This window comes from Cavia porcellus, unplaced genomic scaffold, assembly GCF_034190915.1.
Source record: "Cavia porcellus strain 051 isolate PalLab524CR breed Dunkin Hartley unplaced genomic scaffold, mCavPor4.1 scaffold_10, whole genome shotgun sequence".
NCBI classification, from domain to species: domain Eukaryota; kingdom Metazoa; phylum Chordata; class Mammalia; order Rodentia; family Caviidae; genus Cavia; species Cavia porcellus.
Genome location: NW_026947493.1, coordinates 83,182,290 through 83,207,216, shown reverse-complemented (window position 1 = coordinate 83,207,216; position 24,927 = coordinate 83,182,290). Strand labels below are relative to the sequence as shown.

Here is a 24,927-nt window from a genome sequence, read left to right as displayed (position 1 = left end):
CTAGCTGGCTGGGGGAAACTGAGCCCAAAGCACCAGCCCTGCCTGGGGGTTAAACAGACACTGGTATGTGTTTTAAGCAGGAAGTACAAAAGGCTGATAGAAGATTAGTCTATGATTGGCTCCTAGGTTGGGTCATCAGTTGTCAGGCAGACTCGTTCTGGGCCGAAGGGGGTTTCTTACAATCCAGCAGAAGGTCAGGGGCCTGGATGAGCAGGAAGAGGAGATCATTGGCTTTAACTGAGCCGGTCTGTCCTCGAAGCCAGTTAGCACTGCAAGCTGCGCTTTCTGGCTGAGTTACGTCTGTCTTACAGGGCTGGGTTGGGACGCAAGGCCGGCTGAGTCTAATCGGGCTGGGCCTGCCTGTGCCTTCCTCCACACAGTGTCGGGCTTGTGAGTTTTAAACTTTCCTGTGTAGTATAAAGGGGACAGAAATAGAGGACAGACCGAGAGAGGGAGACAGACAGACAGAGAGACGGAGGGAGGGAGGGAGAGATCCACACTCCCTCGTTCCCTTATTTGCTGCAGCCACGTGAACTGTGGTCTAAATTCACCATGTGTGTTGCTTTCTCCGAAGGCCTCTACTTGAGAGCAAACGTCCAGCGGCCCCTGAGTCCTGCCCCAAGCAGCTGCCCAGGCCTGGGTGCGGTCTGTGGCCCGCTCCCCGGGTGTGCGCTGCTGCCGTTCTCCCTGGACTTGGGCGTGTATAATGGAGTTGGTGGCCCTCCCAGCACAGTGCTGATGGTATGGTCTGCACATGCTCCGTGCACTGCTGGGGAGTCTGGTCCCAGAGTTTGGTCTCAGAGAGTCAGTGTTAGACACTTGGCTTTGGGGATCTGTCCCGTGCAGTGGACAGGCAGTCCCTGGTCCTAGAGAGACGGACAGGACATAGACTATGAGAGTGAGGCTCAGGCACAGGAAGGGAACGGGACCTGGGGAAATACAAGGGGTGACCAGGGCTGAAAGGACCACAGCAAACTCCTCATCTCCTCCGCCTCCCGGTCGGGATGCATAAGGGATGGGGCCAGCAGACTTGACCTGAAGGCACCCCTGATGGCTCTCAGTGGTAAAGGGTAGAGGAGGTTTTTCCAAATAGGAGCCAGGCTGGACGGCCCTGCGAGTGCTGCCTAATACAGCAAGGTGGTCAGACCGCAGTAATCAGATTCTAAAGGCCGTAAAATGTTCCCGGGACCTGGGCCACCCCGAGGGGCCGTGCAGATTCAGCCCAACCGCTGTCCCTTCCTGTCCTGGTCGGCTGCCTCTGATACCTCGATTCTGAGACCTTCCCACAAGTAAAAGCAAAGAAAGGCCAGGTCACAGTTGCTGCATTCCAGGTCCTGAGAAGGCAGCTCAGACTCAGGGCTCTTGGAATAATTTTCGGGAACAAGAGTTGGAATAACCTGGGTGAGGAGACTGAGGCAGGAGGATTAGTACAGTTAGACTAGGAGCTAGGGCTGGGGGTTTAGCTCAGCGGTGTGAGTGCTTCTTGGCAAATGTGAGGTCATGAGTTCAAACCCTGGTACCAAGAAAAAAAAAAAGAAAGAAAGAAACCAAGGAGCTGGGTCACGTTCTTCCCTCTGTCCAACCGTCAGGGCCACAGGGCCCTGCTGCTGCCCTGATCTGTAACAGAATCTCTGCAAGTTGAAGGCCAGCCTGAGCTACATAGCCACAAGACCTTGTCTCAAGTTGAGGGGAAAAAGGGAACTCGCAAGGCAGGCGGGCATGAGGTGGGACAGAACTGTGGTCAACCAATAAGATCAACTGTTCGGGTAAGACTGAGCAAGTCAGGGACAAATGGGGAAGCGAGTCACAGAGCAAGGGGGCATTCTTAGGGAGCAGTGACTCTGCAGACAGTTGGGATGGTGACTCCTGGCATCCTCCAGGTGATCCGCACCTGTTTAGAATATCCTCCTCCTGAACCGCCCAGCCTCACAGCTGAGGTGCAGAATGAAGCTCACTTTGGGTGGCGTCAGCCCTGAGCTCCATGATAGAACTGGACCTTGCTGTTGTCTGGACCTCCAGCTGCTGGCAGGGGGCACAGAGGGCGTCCAGAAGCATCCAGTGGCCCCTGCACATTCCCTCCTCCTCCATCCCCCCAGCCAGCAGGGAGCTCGCTCTCAGCTCCTGAGCAGCTGCCTGGAAATGCAGGAGCTGGGAATCCACGGCCTCCTCTTTCTTCCGGCAGAAAGGGGCTTCAGCCTGGCTGAGAGCTACACCGCCCCCCACCCCTTGACCTGCTTCCCACTTGTCTATAAGTGATGCAGCTCAGCGGCGTCTCCAAGGCCCATGGGACAGTGCATGCTGGTGAAATGGGTCCCTATGGGACCTGTGGGTGCGGGCATCGGCTGTCAGGGTTTGTTGGTCTTCGTCAGCTTCTCTGGGGTGCAGCATCTAGGAAACGACTGTGTGTTTGTTGGTTTCTTTCTTTTCTATTTTTGGTCTTTTTGAGACAGGGTCTCGCTATGCAGTTCAAGCTGGCCTTGAGCTCACTTTGTAGCCCAGGCTGCAATGATCCTCCTGCCTCAGCCTCCCAGTGTTTTTTACAATGTTTATTTAGTGGCCCACATTTGCAGTACACGTTGATCACATTCCCCATGGGGAGCTGGCACCAGCTCATCTTAATTATTTTTCAAACTCTCCCCAAGTCCACCCTTTGGCCAGCTTCCCGTTTGAGAAAGATCTATCGCCCTGATTCCTGTTGGCTTTTATTTTGCTGTTTCATTTATTTCTATTTATTTATATCGAGCCTTGTGTGTCTGGTTCACGTCACGTCACATTATGATCCCAAGGTGCGTCTGTTTCCCCAGTGCCGCAGGTCTGTTCTCTTCTCCCGGTGTGTAAATGCTGCTTCTTTCTCATTCACCTGCAGTGTGTCAGTCAGATGGGTCTCTGCGGAGCCAGGGACTTGGGGGCTGTGACATCTCACACCTAGAGGTGCCAGCTGTGGGCTTCTGCGTGGACGCCGGCTCCCTGCTCCCAGCTGCCTGCCAGCGGGGGGGTCTTGGCAGGGAGGACCTGGCCTCTGGGGTCCCCTGCAGTTTTTCAGAGCTGCTGCTTCGCCTCAAGCTGTGGTGCCCCATGACAGAGTGGACACTGCCCTGACCCCGCTCTTCTTATTCCTCGGTAGCTCCCGTGACACCCCGTGCTGCGCCCTGCTTGGCTTATTCCTGTTGTCTTGTTTTGTTTTTGAGACAGGGTCTCCCTGTGCATTTCAAGCTGGTCTTGAGCTCACTGTGTAGCCCCAGCTGGTCTCGAACTCACAATGATCCCCCTGCCTCAGCCTCTCAAGTGCTGGGATGACAGGTGTGCACTACCACACGTGGCTTTATTCCTGATTTTAACCCTTTTTCTCTTTGGGAGTTTCTAACGACATGTACTATATTTAAAAATTTTTTAGTCTTCTCTGTGCGCGTCTGTGGTGCACACCGAATGTGGTGCTCGGGGGTCACATGTTTGTCCCCGTGCGCCCCCCTTCACGTACAGAATGCTGTCGACCAGCTAAAATCCATGAGTGACTGTCAGGGCCCTTCTAAGAAATCTGTTAAAATCCAGAGAATCAGCCAAACAATACATGTTAAAAACAAGCCAGCAAAGTCCTGGTGAAATACCTGCTTAGGAGTAACAGAAGGACGAACAAATGCTGTGCTGTGGGGCTTCCTGTTCCACGGCAGTTCAGTCAAACCCCAGGGGGCATCTCTCTGGCCTCTGTCTTCTCATCTGAAAAATGGGGTCACCACGGCCACTGCAGAGCTGTTACAGCATGTGACCCTGTCAGCCCAGCCAAGCAAAACCTGCGTCGGGAAGTGCCTGCCTGGGGTCAGAAGTGCTTAAGTTCTAGGTTACTTAGGACTGGGGATATTTGCCACACACACCGAGGGAACTGGCGAGGGGATGGCAATGTGAGGCTCACTTGCACTTCACACACAGCTTAGGCGGCGTCTGGCACTGAGAAACGTACACAGAGGCAACTCTGGCAGCATTTTAGTCATTCTCTGCCGGGCAGCTTCGTGGTGTGGAGTTTCCCGCGGGGGCTGCGCCGTGCTCAGAGTGTACGGGAGCACACGGCCTTCGCGATTACGGATGTCCAGACCAAGGGTCCTGGACATGGCAAGTGTGCTCCTGCTGCTGGGGAGTCAGGCCCTGGGTCCGGATTGGTCAGTTTGGGGCCAGGGCCTCTTCCTGGCTCGTAGACATCCTCCTCTTTCAGTCGCTTCACATGATTGCTTCTTTGTTTCAGTTTTGTTTTGGTTTTTTGCAGACAGGGTTTCACTGTGTACTTCATGCTGGTCTCGAACTCACTTTGTAGCCCAGGCTGGACTCAGCCTTGCGGTGATCCTCCTGCCTCAGCCTCCAGAGTCCTGGGATGACAGGCGCACGCCGTCATACTCTGCATGTGGCTTCTGTTTTGGGTACGCGCTTGGAGAGACCGAGAGCCCTTGGGTTTCCCCTCCTGTGGGGACGCTACACTATGAACAAGGTTTCCCTGCTTATGGCCACACTGACCTACTGCTTCCTACAAGACCCCCTTCTCCAAACACAAATCACCCTGGGGATCAGGACTTCTGCATATGAATTTGGGGGGGGACACACCACTTATACAGTTATTCATTCTTCGCTATTTATTTATTTGCTCATTCATTGGATTTTTGAGCCAGTCTCACTATGTAGCCCCAGCTGAACTCCAACTTGTGCAACCTTCCTGCCTCAGCCTCCTGAGTTCTGGGATGACGGGTGTGCACCACCACACGCTGCTTGCTTTGCTTTTAGTGATGACATGCGCACCCCTCACTTGGCACAGATGATGGTCATCAGTCATCCTCCCTCCCCGTCCTGCCCTCCCCCTCCCCCTCCTCAAGGGCCGCAGCTTTGCGCAGAATCGTAGACACCTGCTTCCCTGACACCGGAGAGAAGGCTGGGCCCAAGGCCAGGAGGAAGCAGGTTACTTCCTCCACGGTTCAGAGCTGATTTGTTCATTTGGGTTTCTCCTGTCAGGGCCAGGCCATGTCATTTACACGTTTCTGGAAGATGTGAATGCCCTGGCCACACTCACACGGTGGTCCCCACAGACTTTGGGGCCCTGCCGCCCCAATGGCACATGCGGGAAGTCAGCAGATGGGCCATCATTTCAGCTCTCTCGCCCCTCCGCCTTTTACAAGGCCTTGGGAAAACATTTCTGCTGAAACAAAGTTTATTTGACGCTGCCGAACATTAAGAAAGGCACATTTGCGGGTGGAGTGAGAGTGTGGGTTTTGTCACTCTTGTCCCAGAGGGCAGGTCAAATGGGTCTGCAGAGAACAGGGATTAAGGTCACAGCGGCTCTGGATTCTGGAGGAAGCTTAACCTAGAAATTCTGCACACCCGGCCATGGCAGCCGGCAGAAGCTTCCCGCATGCTGACCTTGTAAAGAGGGACACTGCTCAGCCCTGTGACTGGAGACAGAGGTGGCCGGGGGCTCTGAGTGCCACTGCTGAACACCTGGATAACCTCGAGTGCCTCAGGAGCCGACCTAAAGGCCAGAAGCAGCGGCAGCCTCGGGCCAGCCTGAGACGTCTCAGGAGCTCCTTCAGTGGGACGTGCTGGCCAGTGGCACAGACCCAACACTGAGTGGTCAGGGTGCATCACTCTCGGGGCTCTGGGCTTGCGCCCCAGGAACTCCCCGTGGTACACAGAAGGATGTACATGCCCAAGGTGGAGACCCTGTGGGTCACAAACTGTGCCTAGCCTGCTATACCCCGCTCCCCATCGGTGCCCTTAGACCTGGTGCTCCCACTGCCCCCTGGGCCCTGTCCTCCCTCCTCTTGGTGGGGAGCTCTTCAGGACAGTGAGTGGGAAATCCGCAGAGACATCAGCATCCGAGATGTCGGAATCCATCCAAACAGGCAGGTTAGGGCTCATATCGAGAAATTCCCCCAAAGCCTCACGCACTCAGAGTGGGGCTGCATCATGGAGTGTGGAATGGGTTTAGTCTGCGGGTTCATAGCTGGCTGTGATGTTGGGAGTTGAAGGGTGGGAAGAGGGGGGCCACGCTGGGCATGGCCTGACATGGTATCTGTCTGTCCTCAGCCCTCGATGCCACGCTGCCTCCTCCTCCCTGCCGCAGGCTGTTTCTCCTCCACCACGCTGCCCCGCCTTAGAGCCAGCTGACTAGGGACTGAACCTCTGCAAGCTGGGAGCTAAAAGAAACCTTTTTGCTTTTAACTTGTGGGTCCCAGCAACAACAAAGTAACTAAGACAAGGAATTGAATCCTGATACCGTAAAGCCTTTCCTTGCCACGTGATCTTGGCAAATCAGGGCTCCTCACCTGTGCCCTGGGGCAGTGTTTCCTTCTACGGCAAGCTCCCTGGGTCGGACCACCGAGATCCTGCAGAACACAGTAAACCTGTGCACCGGACTAATCAGCAAGTGAGCACCAAGTGTTAGCAGTTGCTAAGATCAGAGAAAATAAAGTGTGCACAACTGAGAAAGGGTTTCCCCGACTCGCATGAGATGAAACACTGCATTTTATCAGGGACTCCGAGTCCCTACATCCCGAGAAGTTGCTGACTGGTTGGTAGGAAAGGAGGAAGGGGCTCAGAAGTGGGGAGCCTGGAGAAGCTCCACTCACCCCCAAAGCCAGCTGGGGACCACACAGCCAGTGGGCAGCCCGTGGATGTCACCTTGGGGCAGGATCGTTCACCCCCTTTAGCAGCCAGCACTGTGTGGCAGGGGCTCGTGGCACGTGCGGGTTGCAAAAACTGAAGGCGGGCAAGATGGGGCCCCCGGTGCTGCCAGTCGGCGGTCATGGATACTCACTCCTGGCTTTGCTGCCCGGGGAACCAGGCTGATGCCCTCGCCCTGCACGCGGGGCCCTGCGGAGTCTCCCCGTGTGTCCGCACCGTGGCATGCGTTGCCGTACAGTGCAGGTGGGGCGAGGAGCATACAGGCCGTAATCAAAGGTTTTTTCACAGAGCGTATTTTAGATGATGGCTGTTGCAGCGTTAATAATAGACAGATGGCGACTGCAGAGGAAGAACTTGCAGAGGTCAGGCTGCTGGCAGGTGAGAACATCCATTAGACTGCGAGTCTCCTGGTGGGCGTGGCTCGCGCTGAGCTACATTCTTGGCCTGCCTGGCTCTCTTTTTTCTTGCTTGCTTCCTTTCCTTTTTTTTTGGGCAGGGTCTGCACAGGCTGGGCTCACACTTGCGATCCTCCTGCCTCAGCCTCCCAGGGTGCTGGGATTACCGGGATCCACCCCACGCCCCGCTGCGTGACAGACCTTAATTATAGCACACAGAGAAGCCCGCAGATGACCAGAATGGTGCTTTTCCTTTTCCCTTGATGGCCCGGAGTTTGACCCCTATTCCGCTGTGGCAGAAAGAGTGTGGGCTGTGTGGTCATAGACCTGGCTTCCAATTCTGGGCCCTAACGAGAGCTTCCTTCCCAGAGCCACGGGTTCCTTGTGTACGCAGGGCTCAGAATTCCACTTAGAGAGGGTCACTGTGGACACCGGGGTGGCGCACTTAGGCCGCCTTGCATCAGCAAATGGCCTCTTGCCTCAAGTGTCTCCGGGCTGCTGGCCGAGGGCGAAGGTGATGGCTGTCGCTCATCCTACCAAGCAGGGAAGGATGCTCCAGGCCCCACAATGCTGTAAGAGTCCATGTCCCTCCATGCGGTCCAGCTCCGGAACCAGAGACTCCGTCTGACTTTTAGCACCGCGGTCAGATAAGGTTGTTTACAAGACAGAAGTGAGCCCCTTGGTCCACTTGGTATTGGTTCTTGGGCCAGTTCTTTCCTAGAGGAGCTGGGCTCCATTGGCCAGTGGGTGTTTCACTGGGATTGCAGAACCCTTTAAGGCACTGACCATGTGCCCGCCCTCCCTTCCCTCCCTCCCTCCCCGTCCCCCCTCACCCTCTCTGTCTCTGTCTCTGTCTCTGTCTCTCTCTCTCTCTCTCTTCCTGTGTGTGCTGGGTGGCCTCCAGTGTGGCATCTGCTGGGAGATGCTAATTACAGCAATTAAGTAAAATGAGGATGTAATATTGCTTAGCAACCCAGTTACTTAATATGTAATTTTCCTAATTTGGCTGAATCTGTGTGCTGCAAGTGTTGTTGCTTTAATTAAGGTTATTAATAATAATGTTTTTGTGTGGAACATTTTATGCAACAGTCTGTGACACCTATCCAGAATTAAATTAGTGCATAAACACCCTTTGGGAGTCAGGGTTTTTTACTGGTTTGTTTTTCTCAGAAGCAGGCAGGCCAGGGACCATATCTTCAGTCATTGGTGGGGAAATGTTCCCTGGTGCCTCCCATGAGTGACCCCACACCCCTCTACAAGTTCCCCTAAGCATCGGACAAAGATCAGACCTAAAGCAGTCCAGTCTTGGTGGTGGACTCTACCATTTCCAGCATTTGAAATAATTTTAAGACTTTCTATTCTTTTTTGTCATCTGGTTTACAGACCCATTTATATAAATCTGATTGAAATAGACCCATCTATGACAGCCATGCTTGTGAAATCTTAATGACTTTCACTTTAAGGGGAGCAAAAATATGAACTTCTATCCCCAGATCAGAAAAAGAGAAAAGATAACTAATTCTCTAAACTCTACATGACTACTAAATACATCAGTTGCTAAGATAGATTTAAAAAAAAAAAAACAACAAATGGATCATAGGTTATTTTCATGAAATAGATCATCCTCGTTACCTTTAAAGTCACTTTTATGCAAGGCTGAAATCGTCTATTAATTACTGTTCAGGAGATGAGCACTCAGATTTTGGGGGAGGGGGTATAGACCAGGCCCTGCACACTGAGCTACAGCCCAGACTTCTTAGTTTGGTTTTGTTGCTTTTGAGACGTTGTCTCCCTGTGTACTCCAGGCTGGCCTTGGACTCACTACGCAGCCCAAGCTGGCCTTCAGCTCACGGTGATCCTCCTGCCTCAGCCTCCTGTGTGCTGCAATTACAGGCAGGCACTGCGTCTGACATTCAAATCATTTAGATGGGCATTGGCTACCACTGCTTTGTGTGGCTGTGGGCCTGCGGTGGCAGGGGAGTTGTCCACATTGCTGGTCACACACGTCTTCTGCAGTCACCCTGTTTGCCCTCTAGCTCTTCCTCTACATTTCCTGAGTGCCTGCTATGTTCGTGGGACTCTCTAGGTCCTGATGAGACATCAGGAAATAATCAGCCCAACTCCCTGCCCTGATGGCACCTACACTCTAAGGATGGTGACAGCTGTGACAATGCAGTGTATGCTGTATCCACGTGTTACCTTATTTATTCCTACAACCCATGAGGAGGCAGGTTGTGCTGTCCAGCTCAGAGCTGAGGAAACCAGGGCACAGAGAGCTACCCAGTGAGGAGGTGGGGTGGAGCCCGGGGGGCGTCTGAGCGCGTGGCTTCCCCTCCTCGCCCCTCTCTGTATGGTGACGGGTGCCGTGTGTTCGTCTCTCACATGCACTCCTAGCTAACGGGGGATGGGGACTGTCAGGTTGTGCTGGGCTCATGGCTGTGTGTCCAGCCGTGGGACAGTGCATCTGGACTTTGTCACCAGTGAACAAAGCGTGCCCTTCGGTTTCTCAGTAAACTGGACAACTGGGTGTGAATGGCAGCTTTCAAACTGGCCCGAGACACCCGCATTTTCTTCCCAGCTGAGGGGAGTTTTCTTCTCTCGAGAGACGGTGTTGTCTTGATTGTAGTTTAGCTTCTGCCACAGATACAAGACAGATGGTCATATTTTTAAGGATATGCGAAGAGCTTAAAATGTAAAATAATTAAAGGTCAGTCATAGCTGTTTCAGAGTCCCCTGGAGCCTGCTGAGCTTCGGGAAGAATCTAGGGAAAAGATAAAGAGACTGTACCACAGAACGGGAGGGACCCGGCCATGGGTTCCAGCCCGGCCTTCCCCTCTGCCCAGATGAGATGACTTTGAAGTCCTGGTGGCTGCTGACATTTGCTCAGCCCTCAGTGCCCGGGGTGCGGCTACAGTGATGAGTCCCCAAGTGTTCTCTGCAAAGGAGTCCCTCAGCAAGACCTTTCCCTGGCCCCGAATTTCAAAAGATTTCAAAATACATCAATTATGTGCATGTGTGTGTGTGTGTGTGCTGAAATTTTAAAACAACTTTGAAATAGCACAGGGCTGTTCAGCCAACCTTCCTCGAATGCTTGCGTGTGTCGGTAGAGTGCTTAGACCCAGTGGTGACAAACTTGTGGCACGCATGCCGCGGCAGGCTGTTCATATCGTCGAAAGCTCTCAAAGGTTCTCCGTCACTGGCTTATACCACAGAATGAAGGAGGGTTGAGCCCTGGCCCCTACTCTGAAGGATCTTGAGGTCTATGAGGCGCTGATTGTGAGACAGTGGGTTGTTTGGGTCGAGGACACTGTGTGGGGATCCAGAGTGGGCCATCAGGGGGTGACATGCTCGGTGGTGAACTCCAGTAGTCACTTTGCAGTCAACAGCAGGTTCCCCCAACATCCGCTTACCCAGGAGAAGTCAGCTTCGGGACACCTGAGCAGCGAACTCTGCTGACGGTCAGCACTTGCTCAGGTGGACAGCCTTGCTGCAAACCCTCCTAGCTCATCCCAGTTTCCAAGAAGCCAGTCGTCTGTGCCCAGGGCAGTAGCCATGGATGACCCACAGACTGGCCAGGGAGAAAGATCTGACACCCTCTGCGAGCCATCTTAGCTGGGACACGTCCGCCCCTTCCTCCTCTCAGCCCTCACATGAAGCCCTCTCTTTTCCAGACAGAGTATCTGGGACTTCTGTTTTTGACCACCATCTTCTCCATGGCACCATGATATTCTGCATGGCTCTGTATTCAGTACCGCTGGTTTCCACTGTAAGTCTGCCTGCTTCATGCATCGGAGGCATCATTCAGAGTAGGGGCTTCACTGTCCTCCTGAAAGCATGCGTGGCACCAGAAAGTTAAGAAGTCTGTCCTGAAGCACAGTGCTGGGGGCTGGATGCTGTATTTTGAGTGTGACCTTGTCACTGCAGGGTGGCACAGGACCATCCGCTACTTGACTCTGGAGAGGCAGTGGAAGTTCATGCTCATGCTGTTGACAGCTCTGGGTTGGGCGGATCATCCAGTGAAATTCTGGGGGTGTTTCACCTCTTTATCATCAGGGTGTCTGTTAACTGCAGCACCTGGCTGTCTTACATATACATTCTGAGTTTCCTCCTATCAGTTTGAGACCATCTACTAACAAGGGTAGACCATGTCTAACGTCCTTGACAGCTTCATAAATGTCACAGGATGGGCCTGGGGTGACCCGCTCCGTCTCCACCCCTAATTGACAATTACTGTGGTCACTTGATGGAGTGACTTGGTATTCACACTTACTCTTTGTAAGTCCAGCGTGACTGCTGGACGAAGTTTGGTCCATACGTTCTTTCTGAATGTCCACGTCATCCATCAGCGCATGATCATGTTCTCAGGGAAATTCTTGAACTCCACTCACCCACCACACCCTGGCTCATAGTCACGACAGGTCATCTGCTGCTGGCTGCTTTTCATTCACTTCCGTATTCCAGGAATAGATTTTCTTCTCAGCTGTGGCTCTGCGAGCCGTGGTCCTGGTCTGCTCTGCTCACACTGAGCTGAGTTTGTGTGGACCATGTGCAGAGTGGGCTGCCCTGAGAACACCGCCAGCTGGGCAGTGCCTCCAGCAGAGATGTAGTTCTTGCCATCCTTGAGGACAGCAGCTCACGGTCAGCCTGCTTCCTGCACTGGTGTCTGCAGTGGGCTGTCCTCCCCCACCGCCCAGGGCCTTTCTCAGAGTCTTTGGGGTTGCTTGTGTTCTTACAGGATGCAGCCCCAACATGCATGAAAACCCCACCCTAGAGCCAGTTAACTTTCCCCAGTGCCCTGTGCTTTATTCCAAATATGGCCATTGGGGGTTGGAAGGAGCGGACACTGAGACAGAGCAGGACGCTCCTCTGTGGCCCCTCCACACCCCAAGTCCAAGTGGATCCAGCCGCACCGGCTCATGGGCCCCTGTGTCACTCTCACCCCCCTGCTGGAGCCCAGCTGGCTGCTGTCAGGGCTTCATGAGGCCACTGGTGGCGGCTTCGTGTCAAGTACATCAGTGGACTTCATTCAGGGGAGGGTGCTTCATAGCCACCACCTGCAGGAGCTGAACACGGTGGTTTAGAATAATGGGGGGGGGGGCAGAGGAACGCAGGAGAACACTGCAGAGGCATCAGGGTTCCACCCCAGAACTGCCACCACCCCTAAGCCCCGCACCGCCACCAGCGCTGAATAGACACCCTGAGCCAGAATTCATGTCTTCTGAGTCCAGAAGTTCTGGTTCTGAAAATGATCTCAGTTCACTTCAGTCTCATAGCTTTTTAAAGCTAGTCTTCACAGACTGAACTGTGTTTCTTAGAGGAAACTTTGGTAAAAATATAATGAGATCACCTGTAAAATTGCTCAGCCTTTAAATGCATTCATTTCCTGGATTTTCTTTTACATAGTTGTATTATGTATTCATAACTGTATATACACATACACATTTATGCACACAGATACATATATATGGATATAAGCATGTCTACACACATATCTACACGTCTACATGTGTATGTGTATCACCCCATCCAGGGATGCGCACCCACACATGCAGTCCATAGCTGGCATTCTTTTCATTTAGATCTGGAGAGCGTGTCCTTTTGCACACACAGTGTGCCACAGAACAGCACTTGGCTTTGACCACAGGGCTCGCGTACTGACCTCCACCAACATGGGCGCACTCGGAAGGAGAATTCACACTTGGTTAGGCGAAGAACTCGTTTTTCCTTTTCTTTGGGTTTTTAATCAATGACAATTTAATGATGAGATAAAAGGGGTGATGGCCTTCCCTTCCAGGGCTGGCTTATCATCCTCCGGGACCAGCCGGCTTCTCTGGCAGGTGCCAGCCTGATTCAGGCTCCGTCATAGCTGTCCGCTCCAGGGAGTGATTTCATTCCTGGTCATTAGAGCTACCGAGTGTGAACTTTCTAACAGACTGCATTTCCAGTTGTTACTGGCTTCCATTTTAATTACAGCTTCTTCTCAAGAAAACTAGATATCAGTTGAAAATCCATACATATGCACACGCACACATGTGCACACACATGCACACACATGTGCACCCACATGCACACACACACACCCACACTGTGCTCTGTGTCACCCTCTATCTCTGTTTTCTTCTGCACCTAAGGCATATTCGTGCTGGTCCCAGATGGTGACAGAGATGAAGTCACCTGAGTGGGAATTAAGGGCATGGAAAAGAACTACTTGGGGCCAGGCAAGGCTCTTGTAAGAGAACCAGTTGTTATGTTTTAAAATCTGAGAATTTCCCGGGCGTGGTGGTGCACGCCTGTAACTTGGGAGGCTGAGGCAGGAGGATCATTGCGAGTCGGAGACCAGCCTGGGCAATGGAGTGAGCTCAAGGCCAGCCTGAATGCACGGTGAGACCCTGTCTCCAAAAGACCAAAAATAAATAACTAAATAAATAATAAAACCTGGACTCTGAGGGCTGGTGTGGAGAGTAGAACTGTTTGTTGAGTGTAAACCACACGCTGCTGTGTGTACTGACGATTGAATCCCCACGACCCTGTCTTGTGAGGCCGTGATTCTGAAAATCTTGAACACGAGGCAGACGGAGTGAAAGAGGCGCTGACCTGTGCAGTGCTAGATTCTTCCTGAACTCGTCCCCGGTCAGCTTTGCCCAGCGCCTGCCGCCTGTGCCCAGCTGACACAGATTTCAAGGTTGTCAACAGGGCAAGCTGATTGTAGTTCTCAAAGCCACTGAAAGTGGGCGCCTGTGAGTGTAAGAACACTTGCGCAGCCAAGCAAACACAGCGTGCGTTCTTGCTTCCCGTGCACACTGTCCTAATGAATTTTTAACTGGTTCTGCAGCCCTTCGAAGGCCCTAGGAAGCTGAAGAGAATGCTGTGTTTTCTTCAGTTTTACTTGATTTTGAGTCCTCAGCTAGCTCCGTGTCCTTAGTGCCCTCCTCCCGTGTGACTGCCCTGGACCGAGCCCCTGCGTGTTAAACCCACGTGTGTGAGCTCATGCCGGAGGCCCCCTCCCTCACGCTGCTCTGGGCTCTGGGCTCACGAGATCCGTGGAACTTCGCTGTCTTTCATGAACCTCCAGCCAGAGGCTCCAACTAACCTCTCCCGCTGAGCTGGCGCTGCGAACCAGCCCTCGCGCGCAGTTCCATCTTCATGAGTGAAAGAAAGCTCCGTAGAATCAGCCGACAGCCTCGTTCCAGCAGTTCCACAGGCAGCAGTACGTGTTGTCCCATTTAGAGTGCCGTTCTGCAGCATTTAGGTCTACAAGACAAATAAGCTCTTGGAGTTCTTCAACCTCATTTTAATTTAAAGATAATCAGCTCTTTGCCTGAGAAAATAACTCCCCACCTACCATGTGGACAGACACCTGGCATTTCTCTGTCTAGCAAGTGGTAAAGTGTTGCTTTCTGTATTAAGAGATAAGGACGAAAATGCAAATACCCTGGGTGGAAATCACATTTATCGAGCTCTACTTAGGCTGCCCTGCACATGAGTGACAGGAGAGTCCATCCCCAAAGGAGGCTGACCTACCACAGCGCAGGGGAGCATGTGTTCAAGGTGGCGCCCAGAGCGCTTTGATTCTTAATGCTGTAAGTCTGGCCTTTAAGAAAATTATTTACTGTAGAAGTCACATTTTATGCCAAGGGTAAGTTCAGAAGTCAGTGTGAATTATCCAACATGTGTCACATGGTAGAAAAATCTCTTGAAAATCCCTTGCCGACCCACTAACATTCAGTTCTGTACCACTGCCCGAGACGCACTGTCCCCAGCTCCAGCGGATGACCAGATTGCTGCTTCCTCGGTGAATTCCGGGTTACCTGGAGGCTGCTTAGATCACAAAAGTGCGCACGCATGTTCATTGCAGCCAGGTCCTCTCCAAGGACAAGAGCCACAGGCGACCGAGTCTCCGGGTTCACTGCTGTGGACGTGCCCTGCCTGCGCATGCTCACACCAAGTCGCTGATACCTACATGGCCAGGGTGGAAGGCGAGATTGTTGTACACCTATTGAAACATTTTCTCATTTCTTTTCCTCTGTTGCGGATACAAGAGTTGAATCTGCACAAGTTAAAATCCTCTGTGCACCACTCTCGGATGCTTCTTAATTTCACTCTGTTTTTACTGGGAAGATACAGCCACCATGGTGAAGAGTGGGGTACAGTGGGCCCCCCTGGTTCCATGTCATGAAAATAGCAGATCACACTTCTGGGCCTTTGCTGGAGGACATGGTGGGTGGATAGAGCAGTGTCCCCCTGATGGTGATGACCTCTCTCTCTCTTTCCAGGCTGGTCCATTCGGGCCCGGGGAAGGGCTCACCCCATGCTGGTATGGATCTGTCCTTTGCAACTCGGACTGGTACCAAGCAAGGGATTGAAACACATCTCTTCCGGGCAGAGGTCAGCAGGGACCTCTCCCAGTGGACGAGGAGCATAGTACAGGGATGCCACAACTCGGCCGAGCTCATCGCTGAAGTCACCACGGGTGAGTACTGCCGGGTGTGACCACCAGCCTCACATGGTTATGGAAGGACCCACCCTGTGCTCTGGCCTGCTCTGAAAGGAGTGTGTCCTGGGCTTTTGAGCCAGTTAAATCCCAGCTGCAAACCGTGCTATATTCTGCCTTTTACTATCTGCCAGCTGGGCATTTTATAGAATACCTGGGGTTCTTCCAAACAAAAAAATTGTGTTTTCCAAATTAAATAATTGAAGCAAGCCTGACCTTTAAAAAAGGAAATAAAATGGAATCGAGGTATCAATGTTAATATTGTTTTCACGTTCTGCAAAACGTTTTCATTTGTATACACGGGCGTCCTGACCCAGTGCCCTATCAGTCTCATGTGACCTGCACCTCCCTTGTCACCTGGACATATCAGGAAACAAATTCTGAAGGAAGGTTAAGAAGCTTGTCCAAGACCAAGCCGTCAGCTCTGGGCCCTGTTCCCCTGAAGTCTGGCCCCTGTCCTGCAGTGTCCACAGAGACCTGGGCCTCCCTTTTTGGAACAGGGAACCAGCAAGCACCAGTTTCGTGCAGGCTGCTGTGATGAATAATTTTCATGCCACTTTAAAGTCCTGTGTATCTGCTAAGGCAGCCTCCGTGGTTAAACCATCAGCCCGCACAACACACAGTTAGCAGGATCTGTGCTCTTGTGCCCCGTCCAGAGACCTGAGGCACCCCGGTGTGGGTTCTGAGACCTGTGACCCACGCCTTCCCGTTCCCTGCGGACACATACACAGAGGGCACCGTGTGACCCGTCACAGCACAGTCAGCTGTAGTCGTGTCGGAACTCTAGCTGTGGCATTTTTAGGATTGCTTTTTGTTTCTTCATTTTTCTCTGTCTCTGAGGAACCAGCACATGGTTATAGTCACAAGTAGAGATTTTAAATTCACAAAACCTGGACTCAAATATCAGATTTATTTGTTCTAATCACTTAATCTATTTTTTTCACTTACAAAAAGAGGGAAAAATAATACCTTCTTCATAGGCATAGTGCAAACGGAGGACTCACCTAGTATCGTCCTCAATTAAGTATCACTGTTAGTCTCTGTCCTTAGGATTATCATTCCCTGTATCAGCTGGCTTTGCTGTCACTGGAATAAGATACCCAACTCCCGTAACTTACAGGAAGAGAAGGTTCATGTGGTTCATGGTTTCAGGGGAGTCAGTCCGTGGTTAGCTGGCCTGCGAGGGGAAGCAGCATGGTGAGAACGGATGGCGGAGGAAAGATGGCATCCACAGCAGGCAGAGGCGGGGCACGGGAACAGTGCAGAGGGGAGGGGACCACAGACGTGTGCGGCACCCAGGGCCAGCCTCCGGGACCCCTCAGACACACTGGGAGTGTGTCTCACTGATCCCCTAAGCAGTTCCCAGATCAGTCTAGCTGACAGTCCTACATGTCACACCAATCCTTGTAGCTTGACACCCACACAGGTCTCAAACTCTGCGTAATATCAAAATAAACACAACCACAAGTTACTAATTCCACCTTACAAAAAACAAATCTCTTGTGCGCAGCCAAAAATGAAATACAATGACATCTGTCATCCAACAGCTCCAGGCTCTAATTTTCCTCTACTCAAACAGCAAACTTTAAAAGAAAGTCTGCTCAGTGTGTGAACTTTGCTCAATAGTAGAATCGAAAACCCACCTTGAAAAAAATCCCTGTGCAGCCTGAGAGAGCCATGCGTCGTGTCTCCCCGCAACACAGAGGGGTGACTCTTCATTCTGAGCGTCTCCCTCCCAGACAACATTGAGTGCTTGTGCTGGTGCATTAAAACATTTGACATTATGCTGTTTTGTATGAAATATTGTAACCATGGCTCCAAGGACAGGGAGTCATCCAGCAACAAAGCTAAGAGAAAAACTGTGAGAGCCATGATAGAGTGAAAGAAATAAATCATTGTGAAATTGGTTAACGTCCTGGAAAAATAAATTTATAAGTGTAATTTTGGGGCCTCACAACAAATTTTGGGTTTTTGTTATTTCTTATGGGAAAAATACGTTCAGTTCTCAAACATTCTGGTGTTTGATCATGAATTTGTAACAAATGGAGTTTGACAACCGAGGTACCATTGTAATACTAAATACACTAAAGTCTCAACATGTCCAGAATTCTGAAAGTCAAAGTGTCTTCTGAAACTCAAAGTCTTACCTGTGAACGTCTGTAAAAATAAAATATAAGTTACACATTTCAGCGTGCAGTGGCTCGGGGTAAACATTCCCGCTTCAAGAGGGAAGAATAAAAGAATGGGAAAGAACTGGACCAAAGCAAGACTGAAACCCAGTAGGGCAGACAGTACGTCCTCTCCTCAGAGCCAAAACTGGTGGAAGTTGATTGGATTATGGGGTGCTACTGCTGGCTTGGTGTTACAGGTGGGGTCCAGTAGGAAAAATCAGGCTTCTGGGGTGTGACAGGGAAGGGAATATCTCCCTCTCTGCAACCACCATTTATTCTCTGTTTTCCGGCTGCCACGACATGAGCAGCTCTTGTTCCATGGTGTCCCATTGCACTGTGTGGATGACACAGAGGCTGCCGTCAGCAGGATCTGAAGCCAGGTCCCCTTGGACCAAGGCTGCAGCAACCTCCAAGTGTCTGGATGGCTGAATGCAGTGAAGAGATCCAGGGAGCCCATTTCCTAAGCAGCCCTTCTCAGCCAGGGCGCCAGGAACCTTCTTCACAAATGAAAGGTTAATACGTTTGTACCCTTGAGCCCGCAGTGGGTGTGGTCTTGCTGCTTTCTGGGGCGCCCTAAGATATTTTTCTTCTTGTTCCTGTACAAAGTGCTAATCTCTTCAGCAACCACATTTGCTTTGCCCCCAACTTTACATGTGGTCCCTTTTGATCCAAAATTTAAGTTTTTCAGATATTTCTTCTCTGCTCTATGCTCCTGGTGATCACTATAAATTTGCCTAAAGCAAACAGCAAAACCTATGCTACAGCTTAAATATTTCCTGTCCTGAAATCGCTTCCACTGGATTAGTTAGTCCACCATGTTTAATCTCAGTCTCTTGCAATGGGCAAAATGTAGACTTTTTTCCCAGACTGTAACACACATAGTCTTTAGTCTAATTGCCAATGAAGCCCTCACTCCTAACTCAAACCTAAAGAGCCTAGTCTACACAGAACCCACAATTTAGAAGAGGAGAGGTTGGATCTGTGCATGGTGTGTGGGGTTCTCTTTATGGTCTCCAGTGCAAAAGTATCATAGTGGAGGTGCATCACGGAGGAAATCTGCTCACCTCATGGCGGCCAGGAATCAGACAGAAGGAGGAGGAGCCAGGGAGGGTGATATAACGCCCAAATGTGTGTCCCCAGTGACACACCCCTTCTGATCCAGTCACCTTCCAAAGCCCCATCCATGAATACATGAGACTTCTGAAGGACATTTTCGGTCTAAATCCCGACAGAGGTGCTTCATCTCACAGATGGCTAGCCAGAGGAGAAACATGGCAGAGCGGTGTGGCAGGGCCAGAAGTTCAGTTACGGCAGCCAGGAAGCAGAACCAGGGATCAGAGTCAGAGAGGAGGGGGCCAGTGGGCAGATACTCATTACTTCTGTGATCCTGCCCTGTGCACTCAGAAGTGTCCGTGCATCCCCTAGGTGACCTTCAAGGCCATCAAAAAGGCAGTCTTAGCTATCACATGTCTACACTGTGCTGTCCAGTCTAGTGACCTCTTGAGGGATACATTCATTTACATTATTAAAGTGTAATCATTTCCTCAGCTGCACTAGCCACGTGTCAAATGCTCAGTAACCTCATGTGTCCAGTGGCCACTGTGCTGGACATCGTGAATGTGGAGCAGCCCCAGTGCGTGGCCAAGGTCCTCTGTATAGCTCTGTTCTGGAGGAAGATTTTCCACAGGACATTTAGAAATAGGACTTCTACATGTCAGCGGCCCTGAAGAGAAGAGGGACAGCAATCAGCTTTTGAGTTTCATCCTCAAGAGGCTCAGGTTGCTGCCTGCTCCCCGTCCCTGGAGATTCCGCAGCTGGAGTTGGGGCCTGAGAATTGGCGTCTAACAAAATTCTAGGTGCCACTGGTGCCCCTGGTCCATGGAAGATTCCCTGAGTAGTATTTCACCAGGGTGCAGCTTCTCAGCGCCCAGGACATTCTCAAAGACGGACACACAGCACCTCGTGCTAGAGTCTTTCCAGATTTCCTCTTCTCATACAAATAGGGAAAAGCAGGTGTTTTGCCACAGCCAAGGTAATCAGTGTCTTTTTATCATTATCTTGAAACTAACATATGCCTCCAGGTGTTCCCCATCATTACTGAAAACTTTGGGGAGTCCCCTGCAATTTTTCTTTTTGATAATTATGCTAGCTGGCAAGAAAGTTTTGAGTTTTGAACTTAGGCATTAGAAGAGGCCCCAAACCACCCAAATACTAAATTTAATAAATTTCTGTGCAACTATGCAACAATTCTGGGCCTGTTTCAGGAAAGGATGAACAAATCAAAAGGAATTTGCTTTAGCTTGCATTGTACGAATTTTGTAAACTCTTTTTCTTAATAACTGAGCTCTAGTTTGATAGGAAAATGGGAAGCTATTCATAGATTGGCTAAAAGAGAATAACAAATAATTCCATGAACTGAGAGAGCTGAGCGCAGAAGAAATTATGAGCCTGAACAAAGGTGTAACCCAGTTACAATTTGAAAGATGCCTGCAGATGGGTGCAAGGAGGCTTCTATTTTAATTAGGGTTTCAATTACCATAGTAATGTACTCAATTTATCCTTTATAGACTGAGAACCTCTCTAGATAACTGATTCCATTATATAAAGGCCATAAATACCGTTTAAGGTCAACTGGAATCAAATGTAATCACAACCAGTTAATAATTCACAATAACCGGTGGCATAGCTTTAAAGTTCAAACCCAGAGGGAAACCGAGGAAGTATGTTCAGGGCCCCTTTGATATTCTGCGGGTGAAGACTATGGGGAAAGGGGGGTCAGGATGGGCAGCCGTCAGTGTTGCAGTGCCTGTCCTCGATCGTGGTCAGACTGGAGGGCCGGCAGAGAAGCAGGCTCCTGTGCAGGACGAGGGAGAAATCAGCCCTCTGGAGAGGTTGAAAGATGACGAAGACACTCGGTGAAGGGACACGTGCTCTCGTGAGAGCTCTGACCGAGAGCCACCTTGCTGTGTGAGCACTAGAGATCCCCCCTTTCCCCCCAAGCTCTGAAGGTCTCCCTCCCTGAACTGTCATCATCCATGGGGAAGAAGCTGAGAAATCCTTCGTCCTGGCCTAACCCTCACACCCCTACAGAGTAAGCATCGGAGCACTGGACAAAAGCGTGAGACAGGCTGGAATGCACTTGACTTTTGAAAGTGGAACATATTTACCTTTCTAGACTTTTGCTTTGTCCTATAATATTAGTGAACTCTTCCTGCTCCGCCAGTCTGTGCTAAGCTTGAATGCAGTAAGGTTTAGAGAGCTGAGCCTAACTAGTGGTGATGGAGCAAGTTATCAGTTAGTATTTCTTTTATTAATGCTCCCACCCCTCCAGAGAGAAAGTGTCCTGAGTTCCCTAAATCTCATCTCATCATAGATCAAAGCCTGGGTCAGTGGAACTACCAGGGTGGGTTAAAAATCCAGCCTCACTCCTGATGTCCTTTTCCAGAACTCTCAGATTAAGAGTAAACGATGTGTTCACAGCTCCTCCCAAGTAGGAGCTGGAATCCTGGTGCCTGTCCTGCTGTCCAGGTCAGAAGCTTGAAGAGCGGGGCTCTTCCTAAATGCAGTGAGAGTCTCCAACAAAGCTGGCACTCAGCTTGAACCTGGGTTTCCTTTTGTCCTTCTGGCAGGAAGAGAACCTCATGGGTGCTACTGCCAAGGTCCCCTCACAGAGCCAGGGGAGGGCACGCCATCCTCCATAGAAGGTGCCACACCTGGCATCTGCTGAGCAGCAGCTTCTTCAGGACTGAAGGTCTTGGGGAAATTGAAAGATCCCCGTTATGGCTTATATGTGGGCGTCCCCTGAAGCCTCATGCAGTCATAGTGGAGCTGAATGTGGGTGTGTGATGCTGGGATTAATGGTGCAGTGCTGGGGTTAAAGGCACCCCACCCTGAGTGTGGTGCTGCCCACCCCTAAAGGCGGGCAGCCTGAGGGGAATGCAGGACAGAAGGACGGCTGTTGCCATCACTTGCTGCTGCTGCTGCCGCCGCTGGTTGCTGCTCAGCTGCCGTCTGCCTCCCCGCTTTGCCATGGACTGTTTCTCCTCTGCCTGCGCCTCTGCCCTGCTGCCCTGCCGTGGAGCCAGCCAGCTGTGGTCTCGACCCCTGCACACTGTGAGCCAAGTACACCTTCCCTCCTTTAACTTCAGGGGTCAGGTATTTTTGTTTCGGCAACGAGAAAAGCACCTTCGTTAGGCCTTTTTAAAATAAAAGCTACATGATTTTTATACAGTTCATTTCTATCTATTAACCTGGGTAATAATGGGAGAACGCTTGTTTCTTTCACCCAGTGGCAGAAGCGACAATGTGTGTGCAGTGTGAGTGTCAGTGTGTGTATGTGCGAGTGTGTATGTGAGTGTGTGTTGAGAGTGTTGTTGGTGAGTCAGAGGTGACTTGCTTTATTTAAATCAAGTGTTTGTTTATTCTGGCTCAAGACAAATCACGTGACCACTGAAAGGCAAGTCCACCTCCCTATGTGTTGTCAGATGGCCAGGAAGGGCTAGAAGCCAGAAAACATTCAGCAAATCCCAGCAAAGTGAACTGATTTGTTTCTACCCCTCAGCTACATTCATGGAGTTAACTTACAGCGTCAGAGTCAATCCAAGGGCAACGTCTTCATGAGCAATCACTATCTGTGTACTGTAGTAAGAAATCTGTGCCAGGTCCTGCGAGTAAGGGGACTGGATGTCCCGAGTGAGTGAGTGAGAAAATGGACTGACGAGCTGACCTCTATCATATTCACTCTCCCTCAGCTTGCACCTACAAAAACCAGGAGTGTCGCCTGACCGTGCATTACGAGAATGGGTTTACTCTTAGCACCGAAGCCCAGGAGGGTGCCTTTCCCAAGACAATCATCCAGTCTCCTTACGAGAAGCTCAAAACATCTTCAGACGACGGAATCCGGATGCTGTATTTAGATTTTGGAGGCAAAGAAGGAGAGATTGTAAGTGCACTTTTCTTACGACCGTGTGATTTCATGTTTCATTGTTCTGTATTCCTAGAATGACCTGTGAACATAAGACTGTCTTACATTTTTTAAGCATTTGACTATTAACAAAACACCTGGAGGCTCACATTTCATTTGATCCTTGAAAAAACAGTGATCAGATTTGATTGTTTCAAAGCTCGTTGTTTGGCTTTCATTTTTTGTTAGAAAAATACACCAATATTTGGATCAAAAGGGAAAAATCCTTTAACAAAGTTAGCATTAAATTCATCAAGTGGCATCTCACCAGCTTAAAAAGTGTGCTGTTCATTTTCAATGAGTATCCAGCAGGATTATAATCCTGGCATCATACCTGGTTTTTGAAGAGGTGGGAGAAAAACTAAGGCTTATCCTGCCATCCAGGAGGTCTCTGAGGAGCAGAAAGGTGACAGCCAAGGGTGCTGGACAAGGGGCAGAGGAGAAGGAAAGGAAGAAAACTGACCGACTCCATCCAAGCGAAGAGAAAGATGAGGGCTCAGGAGTTTCAGACGAATGTTCAGTAAGATCCATCAAAGTTGGCACATTTTCCCAGTAAGGCACACACATTCCACACAGTGCAGTTAGTGTGTGGGTGTCAGCACATGATTCCCAGGATCGTTGCTACCTGCCTTCGTGGGAAACCCATTCCTTAGCTGTGCAGAGTACAAGAAGGAACCTTTTCCTCTTTCAGACGCCTGGAGTTCTTGGTGTTCATCAGGAACCCACAGCATCTCACGTGAGCCATCAGGTCTAGAACTTGAGCGAAGCCCTTGATGTAGTGTGACCTGCTCTCCTCAGGTCCTCCCTGGCCACTCAGACAACAGCTGGCTGTTGAACTCTCTGTGGTAACAGCAGAGCCTAGCATTTCTCTCTGGCCGGGGCCCTCTGCACTGCCCTCCTTGCCCCTCTGCCCACAGCTATTCATCGTTTCTCCCAGGGGACACGTTGGGAAGGTTCTAGACCAGGTCACCCAGGAGGGCTGGAGGAAGGAAAGGCCCAAGAATGCATTTAAGAGAGTCAGAGGGCCCTGTGCCTCCAAATGTCACCTCGCTGTTCTGTGTTGAGGGACGGTACTGACCCCAGGGCAGGGCCGACCCCGGGCTGCTGTGGCAGTTGTGAGGACGTCCGTGCCCCACGGCAGACAGTCACTGCCGCGCAGTTTCCGAGAACTCTTAGCGCCCAGCCACGGTTCTGACCTTCGCAGGCAGCCAGAGCTTTGCTGGAATTGTTTTGTTTGTGTCTTTCAGTCTTGACACGCAGCCCGAAGCACCTGTTTGGAAATAAAGCAGTGCCTTGAAAGCCCGTTTTACTGACAATTCCTCCAGCTCTCTGGCTGCTCCGTCAGTCACCCCACTGCGTCCTTTTTCCTAAAGGTGACTGCTCTCTGACAATGTGGAAAAGAACGAGAATCTGTCTCCTGTTCTACCCTTGGCTTAAAAATTCAAGGCTATTTTTGCCCAAGAGGAAAATCACTTCTGTCTAAATTTCAGCCTTTCTGCCTGTAATTACAACCTGACTTGAAGATTTAGAAAGGATTGGGGTTTTTTCTTTTTCCACCATGGTACATTAGGCTGGTAAGCCAGGCTCAGACACAGCCCCCAGGGTGCAGAGAAGCGAGCCCAGCAGGCAGTGCAGGCTTCCCGGGGTGGAGAAGGGAGAGGGATGGTGTCACAGCACAAGCCGCAGTGACGTCACCTTCTCCTGCTTCTCTCTCTGAGCCTGCAGGCTGCTCACCAGCTATCCTGGGAAACCCCTTTTATTCTTGGGCTCTGAGTCTCCCCTTCCACAAAATACAGGATTGAAGGAGATGGCCTTCCACTGCACTTCTGAAAGTCACCTTCCACGCTAGTGGCATAGAATGTGATGGTCGATACGATCACAAAGGAGCCGTAATCCGTATGCCTTGCCGCAGGCGGCTCTGCCCCACCGCTGCTGCATGTGTGACCCTCCCCTCGGGTGTGCAGGACAGTCCCATCCATGGGTCAGTACGAGCCACCCAGGGAACAGTCTAAGCAGCTGGAACGTGTTGAACCCTGGCTGTGGCATCAGACAGACCTACGTCACTGAGTCCTGGCTTTCTGTTTACTGCGTGACCTGTAGTTTCAGAAGGCTTGTGTCTGGAAATCTTAACTTTTCCATACAAAACTGGAGAAGACACAGCTGCTTCATAGGGGTTTCACGAGGAGAATTAAATAGCAGTAATGGGTAGCACAGTACTGATTTATATTGAGAACAGTCCGGGTAAAATAG

General features: G+C 50.9%; 1 protein-coding gene across 1 annotated transcript in view; it reads left to right on the top strand.

Annotated features, from left to right (window-relative positions):
- Sntb1 (syntrophin beta 1) overlaps window positions 1-24,927 on the top strand; it is a 199,580-nt gene that overhangs the window by 171,452 nt on the left and 3,201 nt on the right. The window contains exons 5-6 of the mRNA XM_003480170.3: window positions 15,326-15,522; window positions 22,466-22,656. Of these exons, the coding sequence (XP_003480218.1) occupies window positions 15,326-15,522; window positions 22,466-22,656 (388 nt within the window). The remainder of the gene's footprint in view (window positions 1-15,325; window positions 15,523-22,465; window positions 22,657-24,927) is intronic.